The 21,621-nt window shown below is 42.3% G+C and overlaps 1 protein-coding gene and 1 pseudogene across 2 annotated transcripts; both read left to right on the forward strand.

Moving 5' to 3' along the window:
• Positions 1-50: 50 nt before the first annotated feature.
• Positions 51-12,141, forward strand: LOC123121205 (uncharacterized; annotated as a pseudogene).
• Positions 12,142-17,305: 5,164 nt separating this feature from the next.
• On the forward strand, positions 17,306-21,387 carry LOC123123806 (B-cell receptor-associated protein 31). Of its 2 annotated transcripts, none has more exons than XM_044544433.1 (3): positions 17,306-17,561; positions 17,681-18,247; positions 20,768-21,387. In XM_044544433.1, exons 2-3 carry the CDS (start codon positions 17,962-17,964, stop codon positions 21,133-21,135), a joined length of 654 nt encoding a protein of 217 aa, XP_044400368.1. In that variant the 5' UTR covers positions 17,306-17,561; positions 17,681-17,961; the 3' UTR covers positions 21,136-21,387. The 2 variants fall into 2 exon arrangements, with proteins under 2 accessions (XP_044400368.1, XP_044400369.1); XM_044544434.1 differs by having other exon boundaries at positions 17,309-17,561; positions 17,686-18,247.
• The last annotated feature ends 234 nt before the right edge of the window (positions 21,388-21,621 follow it).

Genomic DNA, 21,621 nt, shown 5'->3' on the forward strand with positions numbered 1-21,621 from the left:
TGACTCAATCATACCCGAAATATTCCTTGTTTTCAAAATTATTGAAATAAACTGTCCCTAAACTGAAAAAATGATGAACTTCTAGCCTTGAATGTTCTAAAAAATTCTTGAAATCAAATAGTCCACAAAAGTGAAAAAATTGATGCAAAAATTACTAACTTATAGCCTTGAGTCCACCTAGAAGTGAATCTCAAATGAATTTACACCGAAAGCTGTTTGAATGCATCATAGGAAACATCTCAAACACGTAAAATTCTCTTCAGGTTGTTGGAGTATTTGAAAATTCCCAGGTGGAATCGAAGGAGAACATCCGGTTAATCGGTAACTGGCTGCTCTGTTTTGAGTATCTATGCAATGGGACTGTGGGAGTCTTGATAACCACATTACTGAGGGGTAAGTTAATTAAGCTCGATTGATTAGTGAGTGCCAATTGTTAATCAATTGGCGCTAATCCACCTACCGTTAGTCTACCATGGCTATAGTCATTTAATTATGGTTCTGCTAGCTGCCACCGCAAGTGACAAAGTACACATTATACTACTAGTACCACTCCACATAGAAATACATGTAATTAGCTAGGCCTTGACGGCAAGAATCAAAAGCAAGGCAGGCAGGAGGCTAGCTCGCTCCTCCTCGCATTGACTTCCATCCATCGACCTTTGCCGCTGCGAGCAAGATCGATTTCATAACTCGTAAATAGGGACTTGCAGAGGATTGCTTTGGCAAAACATCGACCGATCGCCGTACGTAACCAAGGTATTTGTGTGTTAATTTGTAGCTTATTAATCTGGTTCTGCTAGATCTGATTTTCTTCGGGTGGAAGGCACCCAGGTTTTCCATTATCATGCTCCCATGTTTCGATTCCATCTTAATTTCCTCTCGAAGTCCTCTTGCTAGATAGCAACTAATTTCCTTGTCATGTCAATCACGCATCTTGGTAAAAAAAAAACCTGTTGGAGAAGCTTACATCTTCAAGCCTCTTCATGTTTGGTAGACACCGAGTCAAAGTAACTGGCACCAAGATGTGGTAATTAATTGTCCTGATCACATCTTCAGCTCTATGAACAGGCAGATAAAGAAACAATACACCTGCTTAATTTTTTACCCTTTAATTTCGACAGCACATCTAAAGAATATGTTTCCACCTAGTATTATGTCGACGACCGGTGGAGAAGCTGGATCTGAGCTGATGCCCAGAACCAGAGGAGATCATGTTAGATGTGTTCAGTACCGTAAACCAGAGATGCTCCTTGTTGGAAAACTTGATGCCTGGACATACATTTAGACAAACATGGAGAGTTGGTTAATTCTACCGCTGCCCTTGATGCAGGGGATCTACATTCTATAATTGTTCCTTTGATGATTAATTAATTGTGTAATTACGTATAGGGGCTAGCCTCACAATAAAATAAATACATTGCTCAAGGGTGTGCATTTCATTTTATTTGCAGTGATTGCAAATGGACAGTGAAGCCTGTACAAGTCACGTCGACCTCCTGGAGAGGCTTCTGCTTGATGAAAGCGCAGAGCCCACAAACCTGCCTTTATCACTCCTGCAAGGCATCACAAATTGTTTCTCTTCTGATCACGAAATTGGCAGAGGCGGGTTTGCGGTGGTTTATAAGGTACCACACAAATGGATCACATCGGCTAGTTTCTCCAATCCCAATCATAGTCGATCTGAAAAACTAACAAATATATCAGATATTCACACCAGCACACACACATGAGTCTTGTTAACAATGTATTTTGCCACCGTAGGGAGTTGTCGGCAAAGGTATAGTCGCTGTGAAGAAGCTGACCAACACATTTGCTGTTCCGGAGATTAAATTCCATGAAGAGGCTAGAAATCTGATAAAGGCCAAGCACAAGAATATAGTACGGTTTCTGGGGTATTGTGCTGACACGCAAGGAAAAATGGAAGAATACGAGGGGAATCTTGTCATGGCAGATCAACGGAACTGGTTACTCTGTTTTGAGTATGTATGCAACGGGAGTCTCGATAAGCACATTACCGGTAGGATGACGTCTATTCCCATATTTATTTGCTCTTCTAAAGGTTATTAAAACACATAGCATGTCGTACACTTACTTTACATATTTATTTACTCTTTTAAAGGTTATTAAAACACATAGCATGTCATAAACTTACTTTAGATATTTATTTGCTCTTTTAAAGGTTATTAAACACGTAGTATTTTATTTGCTTTGTTAAAGGTTATTAAATACATAGCATGGCATATACTTATTTTACCTAGCATTCATTGATTAACATGACATTATAGCCATGTACCCAAATTTAGTAAGAAATTACAAATCCCAGCTGCTCCTTGTGTACAGATGCAACTTGTGGACTTAATTGGAGAAATCGGTATCAAATAATCAGGGGGTTGTCTGAGGGCTTAGTTTTCCTCCGTGAGAAGGGAATTCTTCACTTGGACCTGAAGCCAGCTAATATACTTAGATGGTCACATGATACCCAAAATTGCTGATTTTGGTTTATCAAGATGCCTCACTCAAGCGCAGACCTATGTTATTACTAAAAACATAGTTGGAACAATGTAAGCCAGTCTCTTGAAAGCTCTTAGTTTGTTAGGCATGACTTTATATTCATCGTTGATTGGGCTTCATTAATTTTCTTACAGGGGATATACTGATCCAGAGTACATCAGATCGGGCCTAATTGGATTCTCATCAGACGTATATAGCCTTGGCGTTATAATCATGGAGATACTGACAGGAGTGAGGCATAATCGCAAAGATGAGCATGTGAGAACTAGTAGGCGTTTTCCCCAAGTTGAACTGTAGATTTGAAATAATTCCTTTAAAAAAAGATTTCAATTAACTATGTTATGCTTTAAGTTAGAAAAAATATCTATTGCCACGGGAAATTGATCCGCCCAGCACACCATGGATTCCTTGCTTTTGTGGAGGTAAATTGATCATTTTTCAGTGCAAAATGACAAAGATGAGCCAAATCCTACGGCTGCTAGGGCTAGCAGAATCTACAACATAGGTGCTGGAAGGAAAAAAAAGGTAACGGGAAAAGTAACGTAAGGTTGTAAAAGGCGACCAAGTACCCGGCATGCCTGCTCTTTGGCAGAATCGGAATATGACTCCTTTTTCATGCCGTAAGCTAGTCTTTGTAAAAGGTGATCATGTAAGTTAAATATAACTACCTCCATAACTTGATATAAGACTTTTTTTCCGACACTGTCATAGACTAATACACACTAGCTTATATTTGGGCTTGTCCCAACCGAATAACTAGCCCCTATCTCAAATATTGTCCAGGCCAGATTTCTTCCTTGCCCCTCTTCTGCCCACGCAAGAGCTCCATCATTTTTCTTTTCTTTTCGAAAAGGAATATAACCCCCGGCCTCTACATCAAGCGGTGCACACAATCATTTTTATTATATTATTCAGCAGAACCTGACGTCACAAGTACATGGATAAACCTAAAGCCACCTTCCTGGCAATCACAGTCGCTACACCTACAAGGTTGATGATGTGCCCGACCTCGCATTAACACACACCATCCAATCTGGTGAGCTCACCAAGCCGCCCGCCGGCAAACCAAGAGCACCAAGAGCACATCATGCAACCATGCCACACTTATCCTCTGCACTTGGCACTTTGACCTAAAATCAGATTCCAGATGATATATCAACCAGTCAGCCTAACCAGCAATTATTACATTTGTAAAACTGACAAGCCAAATTACATCATGAACAATGCCATTCTTTTTTTAGATTTTCCTTATATACATTGCCATATTATGGGAGCAATCCCTTGGAGAGGTGCTTGACTTGTGGGGCATGGCTCTACCCATTGGAATTCAAAGCATGTTGCTCACATTTACATACACATGTGTTCACTTCATCCGTCCAAGAAAAGTGCATGCACTTCACCACGCAAAAAAAAAAACTATTTATACCTCCCTTATTCTGATATACTCATGTAATCCCCTACTCTGATATACTCATGTAATCCCTTATTCTGATGTACCACCTAAACAAACTGATCATTCCAAATGCCCACTTTTTATACTACAGACATAGGCAGTACATAGACAGACTAAGCTAAACTATGGTAACTGCAATAAAGTGGCTTCCATGAAAGAAGATACTTATGGTCCCTCTCTTTCTAGGATTTCCAATATTTTTTCTCTCTAGTAGCTGTAATGTAATAACCACATATATCATTATATACTCCCTCCGTAAAGAAATATAAGAGCGTTTAGATCACTATCACTACTATAGTGATCTAAACGTTCTTATATATCTTTACAGAGGGAGTAGATACTAACTCATGATTGCAACCTTATAGGTAGTTGAAAGATGGATGAGTCGATTGGGAGTATCAGAGGGGGACATGCAACTAAAACAAGTGAGATAGCGGTAGAGTGCATGAACTTGGACCCAGAGAAGAGACCAGATGCATGCCATATAATTGATAGGCTTGATAAAATTGAGGGTACTGACAAAGAAGACGAAACTGGCACCAACAGTTCAATCATTGAGTTGCAGTTAAGTTTACCAAGGGAACAATATGCAGAAAGAGTTGGAAAGCCTGCAGCCGAGAGCCTCCAAGTGGATGTCGGGGAACACTCTGAAATATTGGAAAATGGCACAGACAGTTTGGAATTGCGACATTCCCAGGAAGGCCTGCAGAAATTAGACGAATTGTCAATATGTGGAGTGCAAGAGACGAAGCAAAAGGTTAAGCATCGTGGCACAAGCATTTCCAGCTCTATCTCTAGTGTATTCTACAAGTTAAACAGTTTAAACATCTTCAACAAGAAAGCAAGCAGGAACCTCCATCACACATTAGAAAAGTCGCATAATGTGAAGATCTTCAGAAAGGAGGAGCTCAGACCAATAATGAGGAGTACCAATTTAATTGGAAGAGGTGGCTTCGGTAAAGTTTACAAGGGTGTTGTTGATAACACACTGGTTGTGGTAAAGCCGATTAGTTGTTCTTCCCTAGGTAATGTAGCATATGAAAATTATGTCATTGGCATGTGTCAAGTCAGCCACAAGAACATCGCTAGGCCCATAGGCTGTTGCTTAGAAGCAGATACCACCATTCTAGTGTACGAGCTCATCTCCAATGGAAGTGTAGATGGTATTCTTCACGACGGCAACAGAACAGCCCTCAACTTGGATGTGCGTCTAAATATCATTGCGGAATCAGCACAAGGTTTAGCTTATCTACATTCACAAGCTCATACAAAAATCCTGCATGGTGATTTAAAACCGGAAAATATCCTCTTGGATGATAACTTTATACCAAAGATCTCAGACTTTGGTATATCGCCGTTGATTGCACGATATAATGAACACACTACCAATATCATCGGTGACATGACTTATATGGATCCAGTGTACCTGCAAACAGGCCGGCTGACTGAGAAAAGTGATGTCTACAGTTTTGGAGTTGTGATCTTGGAGGTCATCAGCAGGAAGAAGGCCACTCATTCTGAACATAACAGCCTAGTGAAGAGTTTCCTTGAGGTTCACAAAGAAGGGAAGAAAGCAACCGAGCTGTTTGATAAGGAAATTGCGGTGACAGCAGGAGATTTTGAAATTCTTGACCGTCTGGCAGAGATTGCTGTGGAATGTATTAACCTTGACGTCGATCAAAGGCCCACGATGACAGATGTCGAGGACCGCCTTCTCATGCTGAACCGATCTTGTAGGTCGCAAGCTGTTTAGCTATATATAAGTTGATGCATATTATGGTGTGGACAACATTTATGTATTCGAATATGATAGGCAACTATCAGTGTTTGATTTGTCGTATAGAACCATGGTGCATAATGCAAATCTGTTCCTTCCTCTGTTCAGAGGAAGTTGTGACGCTCACTCTGCATCGAGTGACGGGCTGACCAAATCAATTTATCCGTTAAGATTCGTTGGTTTCTGCAGCTTAATGGAGGATGTTCACCGCTGCCAACTCCGGCGATCTCGGCGGCAGACCAGGCGAGGCTGAAACGCTCTGTCTTCGTGCTTGAACTCTGAAGCTCCCGTGTCCTGGTGTGGCGCTTCTTGTATCTGAATTTCTGCTCTGTTTTCTGAAGTTAGGTGCCCCCTTTTGGCTCTTCTGCCCAGTGGTTAATGAAAATTTCCTTTAGTGTAAAAAAAAAAGTTAGTTTATGTACTCTTAATTAGCATCAGATCAGACTAGTTGTTAATTTTCGTTAACTAGCGTAAATTAAAACTAGTTGTCAAGTTAAACCCCCTTTAGTTTTCACAAAACAAAAGACCCAGTATAGTTAGATCATCTAACTTGGATGCAATCTGAAAATGGACGGCATGTTCAGAGCCCTTGAACCATCGACGAGGCAAAATAGAATTAGCAGAGAAATGAAGGACCGAATCGCGCTGATGACAGACTTGGCAGATCCCCATACAGGCACGTTTTATGTACTTTTTTCTTCTTCTTTCTAATAGGGGCGTGCAAAAAATATGGCTTGAAAACCAGCATCTAGTATTGCTGCTCCCTCACATGATTATAATATTTGATTTCAAGAACTTTTACAGATAATCGAGAGGATTAAGAAATTCAGTTTTTTTTTTCACGTGCGTTATTTGATTTGTTGGATTATAAATGTGACTTTTTCTATGGATTTGTTTGCACTATATTTACTAGAGTAGAATTTAATTAGTTCGTAAAAAGTGGAAAAAATGATGCAAAACTTACAAACTTATAACCTCAATCGATATAGAAGTGAATATCAAATGAATTTTCAACGAAAGCTGTTTGAATACATCATAGGAAACGCCCCAAACACGTGAAATTCTCTTCAAGATGTTGGAGTAATGGAAAAAAATATACATCGTCTAATGTGTTGGATTTTTTGGGAAAAGAAGCCGTACAAATTGGAACACTACGACTCACATCTTTCAAAACAAGATGACATTTGTTTTCTCTAAAAGTCCTAAACGTAGGAATATTTATGAAAATCATCTACCTAAACGGGTTTCATATGTTTTTCCCGGAAGAAAGACGACAAAAACCTACAAACCTTTTCTTGTGAACCATTTCACTCATGTGAAATATGTTATAATCAATTCCCACAACAACACATGATGTATCATCTAGTTCTATGAAACAACTTGGGTGCGACGGATTGGCTCTTGCATCGTGTTCTTTGCAGACCCTTTTCTCTGCAACGTAGACCAAAAAGACGACTAATGTGAGAAGCTGATATATCAAAGGCAGGGTCAAGAAGGAAAAATGGATAGGCATGTATAATGATGCTATCTTAAAAATGCCACATAAGATAGATGTTGGGCTAAAGGAGAAAAATATATATAAAAAAGCTTGTCTTCTCATCTCGCCATATATTGAAAGGCTCGTCTCATCACATATTTAGGGATAATATAACTAGTTGTGTGCACGCTCCGTACGCATGCATATCTCGCTTAAGGCTTAACCCTGCACATTGGCGTCCAATGGGTTTTGCTAGGCCAAGCCACTGTTTCCTTTTCACTCTGCTTTGGCCCCGAAATTCCCAAATCTGAACTCTCAAATTGTCGGCGGCAGACCGGCATCCACCAGCACGGAGGAGAGCTCCTGCTCGAATGCACGGAAAGGAGGGCTGCCCATCTTCTTCGCAGCCGACGCCACACCCCTTTTCTCCTTGCGCTTGCGGCCACAAAAGTCGCCGCCGCCGCCCCCCGACGCCCGGCCACGCTGAAGCGGCCAGGAACTATAGAGTTCCCACCCACCTGTCGGCCGTCGGCATTGCTGGCCTGATCCACGCGCTCCCTCCACCACCACCACCAGTGAGTCCACTTTGTCATGCTGCGACCCAGGCTCCCGCAGGGCCCTGAAAAGCCCGCCTTACGCCTGTATGGATGGATAAGAAAAGGCCACGTATAATACTCTACCACTCGCCGACAATGATTTGGATGAACATGCGCTTCTCCCTTGGGTTGGGTAGGCGAGGCGCTGACGGGAAGAGTCAAAGCAAGGCACGGCAGGGCCCAAGGAGGATGGATGGATAGCTAGCTCGTCTCCATGCCGCCGTGAGCCGAATCGATCCATTTCATACCGTGCCGACGATCGCTCCGCCGATTCGTCCATCTATCGTCATAGCCCAGGTACGTTACGTACGATATCTGTCTATCCGTAGCTTCATTCACCGGTTAGCTTCTTCTCTATCTTAATTTTTTGTGATGGATGTTTACAAAAGAAAAGAAAAAAGTGATTGTCCATCTCAACTTCCTCTTCAGGTCTCCTTGATATCCCTGTCATGTCAAGCACACATCTTGGAAAAGCTTGCATCTTCAAGCTTACATCGTGCAGTTCTTCTTGTTTTAACGCTTCTCTGCTCAGTTCATTCGCAGACGTGATTGCAAATGGACCGTCAGGCCAGCACAAGCCACATCCATGTCCTGGAGAGGATTCTGCTCGACGAGAACGCGGAGCCCACGGACCTGCCGCTATCACTTCTCAAAGGCATCACAAATGGCTTCTCTCCTGCTCACCAAATTGGCAGGGGCGGGTTTGCGGAGGTTTACAAGGTTACATCTGCTCAGCTAGTTTCTCCAGTCCTGCTTAGTTGTGCTTGATCTAAATCTAAAAAGTAAACAAGCATATCAAAAGCATTCACACCACCACACACGCACACGATTTTTTTTAGATTAACACTAACAATGTATTTTCTCACCGTAGGGAGTGGTCGGGAAAGGTATGGTCGCCGTGAAGAGGCTGTCAAGGACGTTTGCTGTCCACGAGAATAAATTCCAGGAAGAGGTCAAATGCCTGATAAAGGCCAAGCACAAGAATATTGTCCGGTTTCTGGGGTATTGCGCTGACACGCAGGGTAAAATGGAAGAGTACGAGGGGAATCTTGTCATGGCAGATCAACGCAACTGGTTGCTCTGTTTTGAATATGTATGCAACGGGAGTCTCGATAAGCACATTACTGGTAGGATGACAACGTCTGTTCCCATCTTTATTTACTTTGTTATAAAGGCTATTTAAATACATGGTGTATCTTATATTCATACATTGTAATCATGTAGGAGTACCTAAAATAAACAAGAAAATGTAAATCCTGGCTGCTCCTCATGTGCAGCTGCAACTTGTGGACTTAATTGGAGGCAGCGCTATCAAATAATCAGGGGGATATGTGAGGGGTTACTTTTTCTGCACAAGAAGAGAATTCTTCACTCGGACCTGAAGCCTGCTAATATATTGCTAGATGGTCACATGGTACCCAAAATTGCTGATTTTGGTCTCTCGAGGTGCCTCGGTGAAGAGCAAACCCGTTATATTACTCAAAACCTATGGGGAACACTGTAAGCCATCCTCTCAGACATATCTTTGGTTTGCTAGGCATGATTACTTTATATATATTGACCGGACCGGACTTTATAAATCTTCTCATAGGGGATACGTGGATCCAGAATACATCAGATCAAGACAAATCTCATTCTCGTCAGACATGTATAGTCTTGGCGTTATAATAATGGAGATAGTGGCAGGAATTAGGTGCTATCGCGAAGATGAGGATGTAAGCATAATCTAGCCGTTCGCTCCAACTTGAATTGTTGATTTTAAATACCATTCTTATTTATTTTTGAGAATTTCCTTAAATGCTTACTTTATGAAACAACCTCAGTGAGGCGGTTGAGTTTTGGGACTATTTATACTTATGGAAGTATGTTGTACTATGAAGTCCTACATTTTGATATAGCACCTAAACAAACCGATCATTATTCTGTTATCATGTTTTGTATACTTCAGTTGTAGTTTTAATGTACCAAGGTGTGAATTGCATTAACAGAAATCAAAGGTGCACCTTGTTTTCCTACGTACCCATTCTCTATACTATGGACATAGGCACTATATACACGAATCAAGCTAAGATACGCAGACTGAAATTAAATAGCCCCCATGAAAGAAAATCATGACAACCCATTTTCTTAGGATTTCCAGCATTTTTTTGCTCTAGTAGTTGTAATGTAATAATCACATATATCATCAAACTTTATTATATAAATATTAACTCATGATTGCAACCTAATAGGTAATTCAAAGTTGGATGATTCGATTGGAGGCATTAGAGGGCGACATACAGTTGGAACAAGTAAGAGTATGCTGCAAGATAGCGGTAGAGTGCATGGACTTGGACCCAAAGAAGAGACCAGTTGCACAACACATAGTTAACAGGCTTGATAAAACGGCAAGTGCAGACTATTTAGACGAAACTAGCATTGGAAATTCATTATTTCAGCCGTGGGTAAGTTGTCCAAGGGAGCAACCTGGAGAAAGAATTGGAAAACTTGCAGCTGGGAGCCTCCAAGTGGATGTCGAGGAACACTCTGAAATACTGGAAGATGTCGCAGAAAGTATTGAATGGCTTCATTTCCAGGATGGCCAACAGAAAATAGACCAATTACCATCACGGGGAGTGCAAGATACGAAGCAAAAGGTTAACCGTTGTGGCACAAGCATTTCTAGCTGTATCCCTAATGTGTTCTACAAGTTAAACAAATTGAACATCTTCCACAGGAAAGCAAGCAGGAACCTCCATAGCATCGACATGCACACATTAGAAAAGTTACATAATATAAAGATCTTCACAAAAGAGGAGCTCAAGCCAATAATAAATAGTACGAATTTGATTGGAAGAGGCGTCTTCTCTCATGTTTACAAGGGCTATGTTGATAACACACAGGTTGCGGTAAAGATACCGTTTACTTATAGTTCGCTGCAGAATTTAGAATTTGAAAATCAAGTCGTCATCATGTCTCAAGTCAGCCACAAGAACATTGTTAGGCTCATAGGTTGTTGCCTAGAAGCAGGCTCCCTCATGCTTGTGTATGAGTTCGTCTCCAATGGAAGCCTTGATGAAATTCTTCATAGCCGCGATAAGGTTATGCCTCTCAACTTGGATGTGCGTCTGAATATCGTGGCAGAATCCGCACAAGGTCTGGCTTATCTGCATTCACAAGCCCGTGCCAAAACAGTGCATGGTGATGTCAAATCAGCAAACATACTCTTGGATGATGACTTTGTGCCAAAGATCTCAGACGTTGGCATAACGAAGTTGATTGATCTGAGTGATTGGCGATACAGTAGCATTCTCGTTGGCGGTGGGAGTTATATTAGGGATCCAGTGTACGTGCAGACAGGCATGCTGACCGAAAAAACTGACGTCTACTGTTTTGGAATTGTGATCTTGGAGGTGATTAGCGGGAAGAAGCCCAATCATTATGATGATAGCAGCTGTGGCCTGGCGACGAGGTTCCTTGATGTTCACAAAGAGGGGAAGAAAGCAACCCATCTGTTTGACATGGATATTGCAGTAACAGCAGGAGACTTGGAGATTCTCGGCCACCTTGCAGAGATTGCTGTGGAATGTATTAACTTTGATGCGGATCAACAAAGGCCCACGATGACAGATGTCGCGGAGCGCCTCCTCATACTGAATCGATCTCGTAGGCCTCAAGCTGTTTAGCTATATATATATAAGCTGATGCATATTGTGGTGCAAACAACATTCATATCTTGGAGTAAGGTAGGAAGCTACCGGTGTTTGATTTATTTTGCTCCTGTATAGAACCATGATGTATGATGCAAATCTGTTTCTTGCTTTGTTCAGAGAAAGTTTGCTGCACCGAAAAAATTCGTCAAGAGTGACTGGGTGGTAAATGGTAACTAAACAAATGCATGCATCATGAGCCCTGGAGCTCTGGAGCAGGAGGATGCAAAGGAAGGACGACCCAAGCTACTCCACCTACTCCGGCCGGCGATCTCGGCGAGGCTGTGAAACTGCCCCGCCTTCGTGTCTGAAGCTCCGGTGTCCTGGTGTGGCGCTTCGTTTATCTGAATTTCTCTTCTGTTTTTCTCAAGTTCGGTGTGTCCCCCACTTGTTTTGTTTTTCTCTGTACGTAAAGGGTAACATAAATGCAGAGTAGCAGGGAAATGCATCAATAATCAGACTAGCTGTGAAGGTAAACTTCGCTTGTTGTGTTAGATAAAAGAAGTGCCACACATCAATCTAAAGCATTTTTACTGATAATCTAGAGGATTAGGAAATTTAGATTTTTTTCCCCGTAGGGAGTTTGATTTTTAGGATTAAATATGACTTTTCGTATGTATTTGTTAGAACTACATTTTGTCAGGGGTTGCTTGCAATATATTTATATAGAAATTTTCAGTGACTCAAACATATTGGAAGTATTCCTTTGCTTTGGAAAAGGAAACACTTCCTGCCGACCGACCGGCCGAAGCTTTGGCCAGTCGCATCCATGCATGCAAACCCCAGCGAATCCAAGCGCGACACATAGGGTCGGGGGCCCACCCCACCCTATATTTTACCTTTGTTTATATTTTCGAAAAGCATCTGAATACATATATTTCAAAACTTAATTTACTTAAAAAATAAACCACGGATTAGAAAAATGTTAACACAGTGCAAAACAATTGTTAGCATAATTATCAAAAAAATATTGGTAGCTTTCAAAAAAAAGTTTTGTGACATTTTAAAACTGTTCAAAAATTTCAAAACACGGGCATGGCAGAAAATGTTTATACAATGTAAAAAATGTTTCATACCATTAAAGATGTACATTACATTTTTTTAAATGTTCATGCATTTGAAAAGTATGCTAGTGACACTTCAAAAAACTTTTATACAAATTTTAAAAAATTATGTTGTTAAAAAAATCATATAACTAAAAAAATGTTTCAATGCGTATTTGAAAAAATATTTAAAACATATTCAAAAAAAAGTATAAAGCATGTGTTTGAAAAAAAGTTAATCATGTATTTAAAAAATGTTAAACGTATATAGAAAATCTTTCAGATGTATGCCAAAAATATACAATGCGTATGAAAAAAGTAGACATCAAAACATATATGTAAAAAACAATGTTGATCATGTTTTTGAAAAATGTGAAATATATGTGAAAACATGATCCTGATGTATACGAAAAATGTACAATGTGTATGAACAAAATTAGATATTTTTGGAAAATTTAAAAATAAAAGGAAAAGCTGAATATGTAATAAAAAAAGAAAATGAAAAAAAACTGATGCAAAACAGCAGGAAAAAACACATAAATCACTCGTGCGCAGCAACAGTATTGGGCATTTCCTATTTGGCGCACAGGCACCAGGTAACGTGCATTTTGTTAACTGGCGCCTGTGGCGTCCGTAACTGGGCCGGCCCATCTAGGCGCCGGTTGACGGTTTTTTCTTGAAAATTCTATCAACTTTTCGAAATTTAATAAACATTTTGTCTTGAAAATGGATGAACTTTTTTATTTTTGAACTTTTTTTCAGTTCCATGAACTTTTTCTAAAAATACATGAACTTTTTGCAATTTTATTGAATTTTTGCTAAATTGGATGAACTTTTTTCAATTTGAATGAACTTTTTTTCAAATTGATGATCTTTTATAAAATTGATGAACTTTTTTTAAAGATATGAACGTTTTTTTTCAAATGGATGAACCTTTTTTCTTTAAACCTTTAAACCTTTCTCTGAACTCATATTTTTATTTTCGCAAAAAAAAAACTAGGGGCGACACGCTAGTGGGCCGGCCCATGCTAGCAGCGCTGCAGGCGCCGGATCGTTAACGGGCGCCTGCAGCGCTGTATAGGAGCTCCCACAGTATTGGGCCTGTCAATAGCACCAAGTTGTAGGCGAGAATGCTTATTGGACCTGTCAACAGTATTGCCTCAAACAGTCACTGATTCGCACAGGCCCGAGCGACGAAATTACTAATTAAGGAGTACTCGTTGCAAAGAACACTCCACTTTCCCATGTCGCGACAAGTGGCGCACATGCAGCGCGCCACTTGTCGCAACCGGGGAGTTTTCCCTTTTTCGTAGATTCGTTTATTCAAAACGTTTTATCTCTTAAACCGTGCGTCCAAATCTCGAACCGTTTTCACCATTGGATTCCTCGCGTCGAGATCTTCAAAACTAGATCCCATGTTGATAGGTTTTGACGAACTTTTTTTCACGAAAAAAATGGACGAAAAAACCGGGCAAAAAAACCAAACCAGGAGCACGGTTTTTTTCCCTTTTCGAAAGAGGCACGCCTGTGCCTCTCGTGAAATCACAACCGTGGCTCTCGTGGAAGCAAAACCATGACTCGTGAAAGAAAAAAAAAACAGAAACTCGTTTTTTTTTTGTTTCCGAGAGGCACGGCCGTGACTCTCGCGAAAACAAAATCATGATTCTCGCGAAAGAAAAAAAAAATAAAAAACGCGTTTTTTTCCTTTCCGAGAGGCATGGCCGTGACTCTCGCGAAAGCACAACCGTGCCTCTCGCGGAAGCAAAACCGTGACTCTCGCGAAAGAAAAAAAAACAAAAAACGCGTTTTTTACCGTTTCCAAAAGGCACGGCCGTGACTCTCGTTAAAGCACAACCGTGCCTCTCGCGGAAGAAAAACCGCGACTTTCACGAAAGAAAAAAAAAGAAAACACGAATTCGCGCATTTTTTTTGATTGAAAAGCTATGAAAGACCGGAGGAAAACCAAAACGTCGAAAACCCCCGAAAAAAACCGTTTAAAAAGCCGAAAACGCGTGCGGAAAAATAAAAAAAAATCGGGAGGAAGCGTCTAAAGCGCGACACGTGGCGAATGGCTGAGAGCTCGCCAAGTGGCGCTAACGTTGCGAGGCTCCCGAAGGAGCGCTCGTTAACTAGTTGCTCTCCCCGAGCGATCCTTTTCAATATATTCATTGCCTTTACATTTTTGGGAACCTTACAGAATTTCAAAATTTGTTCGCGTTTTCATAAAAGTTCGGAGCATCAATTTTTTTATGTTTTCAAAAAAATTCAGAATTTCATTTTTTCTCTTCCTTCAAAATTTCTTCAGAATTTCAAATTTTGTTTCTATTTTTTGAAGATTGTTTGTGTTTTGGAAAGATGTTCACATTTTTAAAAATGTTTGCATTCGAAAAAGAATTTTGTTTTTTAAATAAACATGTTCAAAATTTCAAAATATATTCAAATATGTCATTGTTCATAGTTTTTAAATTCTCCGCTGCTTACAAGTCACGAGAGCTTGTTCGATCTAGCCTGAAGGCATGTGCACCTGAGAGCAGCAGGTCGTGTTTTTTTTCCTCAAGATACATAATTTTATTGGGAATTTCCACTGCAGGAATGTAAATGGTACGGATAATTTCGGTTTCGAATTTCCACTCCAGTCGTCGGCCGCAGCACCGGTCCTCGCCGGTGGCAGCACAACACCTGCTCCCGCCCCCGGTCGCAGCATCATGTCTCGCCGGTCCGCGCAAAAAACGCATCGCCAGTCACAACTCTGCGTCTAGCCGGTGTTGCCCCATGGTTGCGGCATTGGTGGAGATGACGGCGTGCTCGCAACCCTCACTTTTCTTCGATTCCAGCAAAAATTGATATCAATAGCACTTTGTGTCGCTTGTGGCAACTCTGTCCCTAGTTGCAACTCTCTGATTCCAATATAAATTTCCATCGGCTGTAACGTTTTTTTGCTGGTGGTTGCATCTCCCTTTTTCTCTCTGGTTCCAGCAAAAGATGGTGTCGTCCATAACATTTGTCCCACAGGGTTGCGGCGGATCCCATTTGCCCATCGCAGCTCCGCCGTAGCTTATTGTACCTTATCGTTCAAACGGTTCCTGCAAATGTCGACTGGTGATCACAACTTCTGTTTGCGTCAATGCGGACTGGTGGTGGCAACTTCTCTCCCGGCTAGTTGCAGCAATGATGGTGGCCGTCTCCAGCACTTGTAGATCACAAGTGGCGACGACACATTGCGTTTGCATCCCGGGCCATTGCGGCTTGACAGCCTTTTAGCTATTAGTTGTAGGCCCCCCGTGTCAACCTCTCGCAGCCTCGACGACAACGCTCACCGCGACAATGGTCATCGATGGCAGCGATGGCCAAGAGGGAGAAACATCCAAAAAGTGGTGTGGTTGGCTTGCAGTAGTCACCCCCCCCCCCCCCACCACCACCACCACCATCATGCACCACCGCCGGTCGTGTGAGAAGTTGTGAGCACCAGTCGGCATTTGCTGGAAAAAATGGTGGCCTGCACAAGCAAAAACGTCGATGCGAGCGCAAAATCGCTGCGTGATCGAAGCGTGTACATGCGACCGGCGGAGTGTTCAGCCGACCGACCGTTTTGGGTTGCTAAGCGACTTGTTCCATTGTGCCACTTCTGCTATGGACTCAGGCTGGTCTTGGGCTTGAGGCCTGTTAGCAATGGAGCTGCTACCACGAGGGAGAAGGCTTCACGATCTTTCTAGTGTTCGGTTCATAATACGGAAAAGCATGGGGCAGGGCACGTGTCTCGTTGATGAAAAGATAAATCCAGAGACAAGTTCCAGATTCCCATGCAGTCCCTTTGCCGAATCATCTTTTTTTAGGGGGGGTGGGCACTCAGTAGGTCTGAATCAAAAGCTCATAGCTCACGAGCTTAATGAAAATGCTTGATAGCTTAGCTCATAGCTCGCTTTTTAATGAACAGTCAATCACTGATTTCAGCTCGTTAAACTTAACAAACTTAACGAACAAGCTAACAAGTTTCACGAGCAACTCGTTAGTACATCATAACACATATTCTTATCTTATCGTCATAACATTTCATGGCATAATAGATCCATCCTAACCTAACCATAGGAGGAAGTAAACTAGCGCATCTCCACCGGGCCTTACGGCCCGTAACACATTGTAGTCTGTTAGTGAGCGCTCGCGAGTTTAACAAGCTTTAAATGAACAGAACGGAACAAAGTTTCTTTTCCTCTCGTTAACAAGCTTAACGAGTCGAGACTTAACGAGCCGATGCTTGACTACTCGAGTAGCCTAGCACTGGGAGCCGTGAGCAAACAAAAACTATGCCCACAATGAAAGCAAAGGGAAGCGAGCGGCAACTGAGGAGGAAACTGGAACATGCAAAACTTTACTTGAGAGTCCCTCCTCCCCTTTTTTCCCAAAAGTGAAGGAAGCAAGCAACACATTACAAAAAGATGAGATCAGATCGATACTAGTAGATGGTAATTTTGCCCACCTACGAAAGGTTGGTCCAGCATTGCTCATAAGGAGCACTCCGGCCTTTCCTTAACCATGCATGTGGGGGAAGACCTTTAGCCTAAAGCCTTGAAGATTTGCAGCGGCATCAAGCACATTGTTAATTAATCTCCCTGCAAGGAAAAGCGCACTTTATCATTATATTAATGAAAAAGAAAGAGCCCAAAGGCCGAAAGAACTATTATTACTCACTTTATCATTTTTCATTTAGCAGAAAAGAAAAGAGTCCAAAAGAACTAGTAGGAGTAGTAGTAGTGGCTGGGAATGAGCAGGCAGGCAGGCAGGCAGAGGGGGCCAAGCCAAGAGCTTCACGCTCTCCCACACTCCCCGCTCCACTCCACTCCCCCCATCCCGCTGCTGCGCGTGCTCCCTCCCCGTCGCCTTTCGCCGCCGCCCCTCCGCCCCTTTCCCACCCCCCTTTCCCGGCTCCATCCTCCCGTGATCCGCGCCCGCCCGCAGGCCGCGGGCTCTCGGCCGCCCCTCCGCTCCTCCGAGGAGGATTGGTTCTTGGCAGAGACGAGGTGGGGGTTTCTTCTTCCTTCCTTCCCGAAGAATTAGCTGATTTGCTTCCCCCTTTTAGCTGCTCGGTCCTTTTGCCCGCCGACGACGCGCCACCCTCCTGACTTGATTCGATTCGCAGGACAGCCAGGGGAAGAAAAGGTGGTGGCGGTGGGTTCTTGTCCGCTCCGCCTCCCAGTTGAAGTTGAATCTCCCCGTCCGCCGACTGGATTCGCTCGCCATCTTTTTCCTCCGCCGGAAAAGGACCGCCCGCCCTACTCGCGCGGCGGAGCGACCTCCGCCAATTAATCCTCGCGCCGTGGTTGTTGTCCCGCTGAAAAGCCCCGCCCCTTCTTAAGTTCCCGGGCGGAATCCAAGGAGACCTGACATCCGGTCGGTCGGAAAGGTAAAGAAAACGGGGCCATGATCCCGCTGCTGTTCCTGGTGCTGTTCGCGGAGGGGGCGGTGGCGCTGCTGCTCATGGTCAAGATCGGGCCGCTGCGGGAGCTGGCGATGCGGGGCGTGGAGCAGGTCAAGACCGGCAAGGGCCCCGCCACCGTCAAGACGCTCGCCTGCACGCTCTCCGTCATCCTCATGTCCAGCGTCGCCGCCATCGTCAGGATCCAGAACAGGGGCCACAAGATCGGCAACGTCAGCCCCATGGACCAGGTGCTCTGGAGGACGCACCTCCTCGAGGCATCGCTCATCGGTCAGCCTTCTTTCTTCGATTCATTTCTTACTCCGCACCACCAAATGCCTCTACTCCTACTACTAGTTAGCATTGGGATAGTGGTGGCTGCTGCTTAGTTGCTGAAGGGGCCGAGCAACCACTTGTTGGCAACTACTAGTCACTTCGGATGCTTTCGCCTTTAGTCAAGTACAGAAATGTGTTGTTATTATACCAATCTGTACTTTAGAATATGCGATGTATCTGCTATTAGTTCTATCCTCTCTCAAGATTGTGCATTTAGAATTTCGGATCCGACCGGTAATTTGCAGTCCATTCTAGGAGTATGTAAATTACAGTGTAAATCACGCGCTATGGACTACAAGCAAGAATTTGCTGCTCAGGTTGTGAAGGGGGTAGATTTGGAGATGCTTTTTTAGATGCTTTTTTCGTGCTCATAGATCTGTAATTCGACTGTATACTTTAGAATAGGCCATGAACAATGCGCAAACTAAATGTAGTCTTCAGTCCTAGCATGCATGTTCCGATATCGCACTCTGTAACATGTGCATTTTCTATCTCAAACTAGAAATCTAATACAAAATTGCAGTCTGATTCTATAGTTGAAGAATCCTGTTATTATATTTATATGTCTGTAGCATTAGTCCTTCATGTGGTGTTGGTCAACTGGTCAAGAAAGATTATATTGTAGTGGCCTGGGTTGACTACAATAGGGGCTGGTATTGCTTAGGCTTGCATCAGATCTATGTTCCTTTCTTGCTTGGTCGGAGTTTGGACGGCAGATTCTTAGCTGAAAGTAAGCTGTCCAGGGACAGATCTGCCTTGATTAATGGCATGCTATACTATGCCTTGATTAGCATCCTGTCCTCTATAAGTGAGGATTGGACAAATAGTTTGGTAAAGATGTTCAGGATTCTGATGTACTAAATAAAGGGTATATCAAACCAAATGTTGTCTCAGGTCCTAGCATACGTGCTTGTGAATCCACTTGGTATCTTATAGTTTCAATACGGCATTTTAAATCTCAAACTGGAAATCTAATAGATAACCACAATTTGATTGTATAGTTAAAGATTGCTGTTCTTATATTTACATGTCGGTAGCATTAGTCTTCCATGTGGTGTTGGTCAACTGATCAAGAAATATTATACTATTAGGGATCCCATTTTATTATAGTAGCCTGGGTTGGATACAATACAACAGGAACTAATATTGTTTAGGCTTGCATCAGCTTATGCTGCTTTCATGCTTGGTTGGAGTTTGGATGACAGATTCTTAGCTGAAAGCAAGTTGTCTAGGGAAAGATCTGCTTTGATTAATGGCATGCTATATTATGCCTTAAATTAACATCATGTCCACTATAAGTGAGGATTGGACACATAGTTTTCTGAAAATGTTCAGGCCTCTGAAGTTCTGATGCACCAGGTAAGGGGTATGTCAAAGGCCCCTTCTAGTCTTAACTCTAGAGTCTCTAAACGTTGCAATTAACTATATTGCTTACTTGATGGTTTCTATTATGCAACAATTCAGTGTGCTGCTCTTGCTACTTTGAATGTGTTAAGCGTTGAGAAACATGATCTGAGTGGAAGAAGTAGAAGGCTAAAAGTGGTTAGCATAAATAAGGGCAATAGCAGACGTGACTTTAGATACACAACTATCTTACTCGAGCATACTTAGGACTCCTTATGAAGGTTTAGATCAAGAAACAGGACTTTAAGGTGCATTTTATTTTTACCGAAAACAACTAACTTTTTTTTTGGTAATTTAGTACTGGTTACTTGTGTAGTTAGTCATTTATATCACTTTACTTGTGTTATAAATCTTACTTGCAATTTGGAAATCATGATCTTCAAGGTAGGCAGTTGCGGTTAATAAAATTAAGGGATGATTTGTTTCATGCAAAAAGATAGAGCAAATTTAGTACTACTGGTTTTCATGATTCACTGAATTTGGAATTTAGGGACCCGTTTAAATCAGATTCTGGCGCAGTTGCAATTTATAATTATGATACCAAGTGTATTTTCTGGTATATATGGAAGTCTGAAGTCAGGGTGTACCCATTTGGACTTGGTATATATGGTTTGGGTCTATAGAGGTGGAGGATTTGTTGAATCTGCATTACTTTTTCCAGACAAACTATAAAGTGGGATTGTTGGCCTGTAGAAACAGGATCTCATGGACACACGTTGGCCTTCTAAAGCTCTAACAGCAGCACTATCAGTTAATGAATTAATTAGGCACCAATAAGTAATCATGCCAGCTAGTCTCAAGTAAAATGCACACCATTTCATTCGAAATTCTAAGCTGTTAGTCCAGTCTGGTAATTTTCGTTCTTGAACATGGGGAGGTCAGAACTAAAATGTCAAAAGGTAGGCCTCAAAAGATCACTGCCTAAAAGATTTTATTTTGAGCAGTTGGCATGGGACATTATAGGCTGTAGTTCGACAGGAATGCAGAATACATTCATTTTTATTGATGTTGATACTGAGTTGGAATACCGGATCTTTTCTCAACCTTCTAACGGCTCATCACTCGTTGCAGGATACACACTATTCCTCGCGTTTGTCATCGACCGGTTGCACCACTACCTTCAGAAGCTCATCACCCTTAGGAAATCAGCCAACACCTCAAGGGAGGAGGTCGAGAAGCTCCAAATGGAGAACCGGTCCTTGCGCGAGAAGGAGGAGAAGTCGACCAGCGAGATGAAGAAGCTTCAGCAGGACATGGCCAAGCTGAGCGAGGACATGAAGAAGCTGAAATCCGAGTCCGAAGATCACCAGAGGAAAGCGTCCGATGCAGAGGCCCATGTCAATGCCCTGCAGAAGCAATCTGAAGAGCTGCTCCTCGAGTACGACCGGCTGCTGGAGGACAACCAGATCCTGCAGTCCCAGCTTCACTACAAAGGCTGAACTGGTTGACCCGCGGCATGTAGCTATCTCGAACTCGAAGCGCTCATCGCCAAGGCTCTTGATGTGGTCCTTGGCTTTCATTCCCCTCTCTAACTTATGGTGATATGGATGGATGTACTCTGTGCTCTGTAGTTTGTTTTGAGGCACTGAAAAGTCAGGGATGGTGAGATGGATATGGGAGAAAGATCGGGTTTCAGAATGCACTTTGTAGTACTGATTAGACCATGTGTTGAAATGCAGTAATTTATCTCCTATTCTCGCAAAGATTTTGAACAGTTTTCTATAATGTTTCACCGTGTTTCCAGAAAAGGAAAATCATAATATGCATAAGCACATTTTGTTTTTGTTAAGGCATCTTGAAAAGAGTTGCATTTTTTTATACCAAAAACAACTTCCCTTTTTTTAATCATAGTACTGTTTACTTTTTGTTGGTCATTTTTATTACCAGTAACCAGTGTACTATCTTTGCATTGAGGATCTCCTTAC

The sequence above is a fragment of the Triticum aestivum genome, chromosome 5D (assembly GCF_018294505.1).
Source record: "Triticum aestivum cultivar Chinese Spring chromosome 5D, IWGSC CS RefSeq v2.1, whole genome shotgun sequence".
NCBI classification, from domain to species: Eukaryota; Viridiplantae; Streptophyta; class Magnoliopsida; order Poales; family Poaceae; genus Triticum; species Triticum aestivum.

Bases quoted from the DNA above. Each gene is read 5' to 3' on its own strand.
- LOC123123806 (XM_044544433.1), top strand. From the start codon at position 17,962: ATGATCCCGCTGCTGTTCCTGGTGCTGTTCGCGGAGGGGGCGGTGGCG. The intron at 18,248-20,767 runs GTCAGCCTTCTT...CACTCGTTGCAG, and splicing joins CCTCGAGGCATCGCTCATCG to GATACACACTATTCCTCGCG.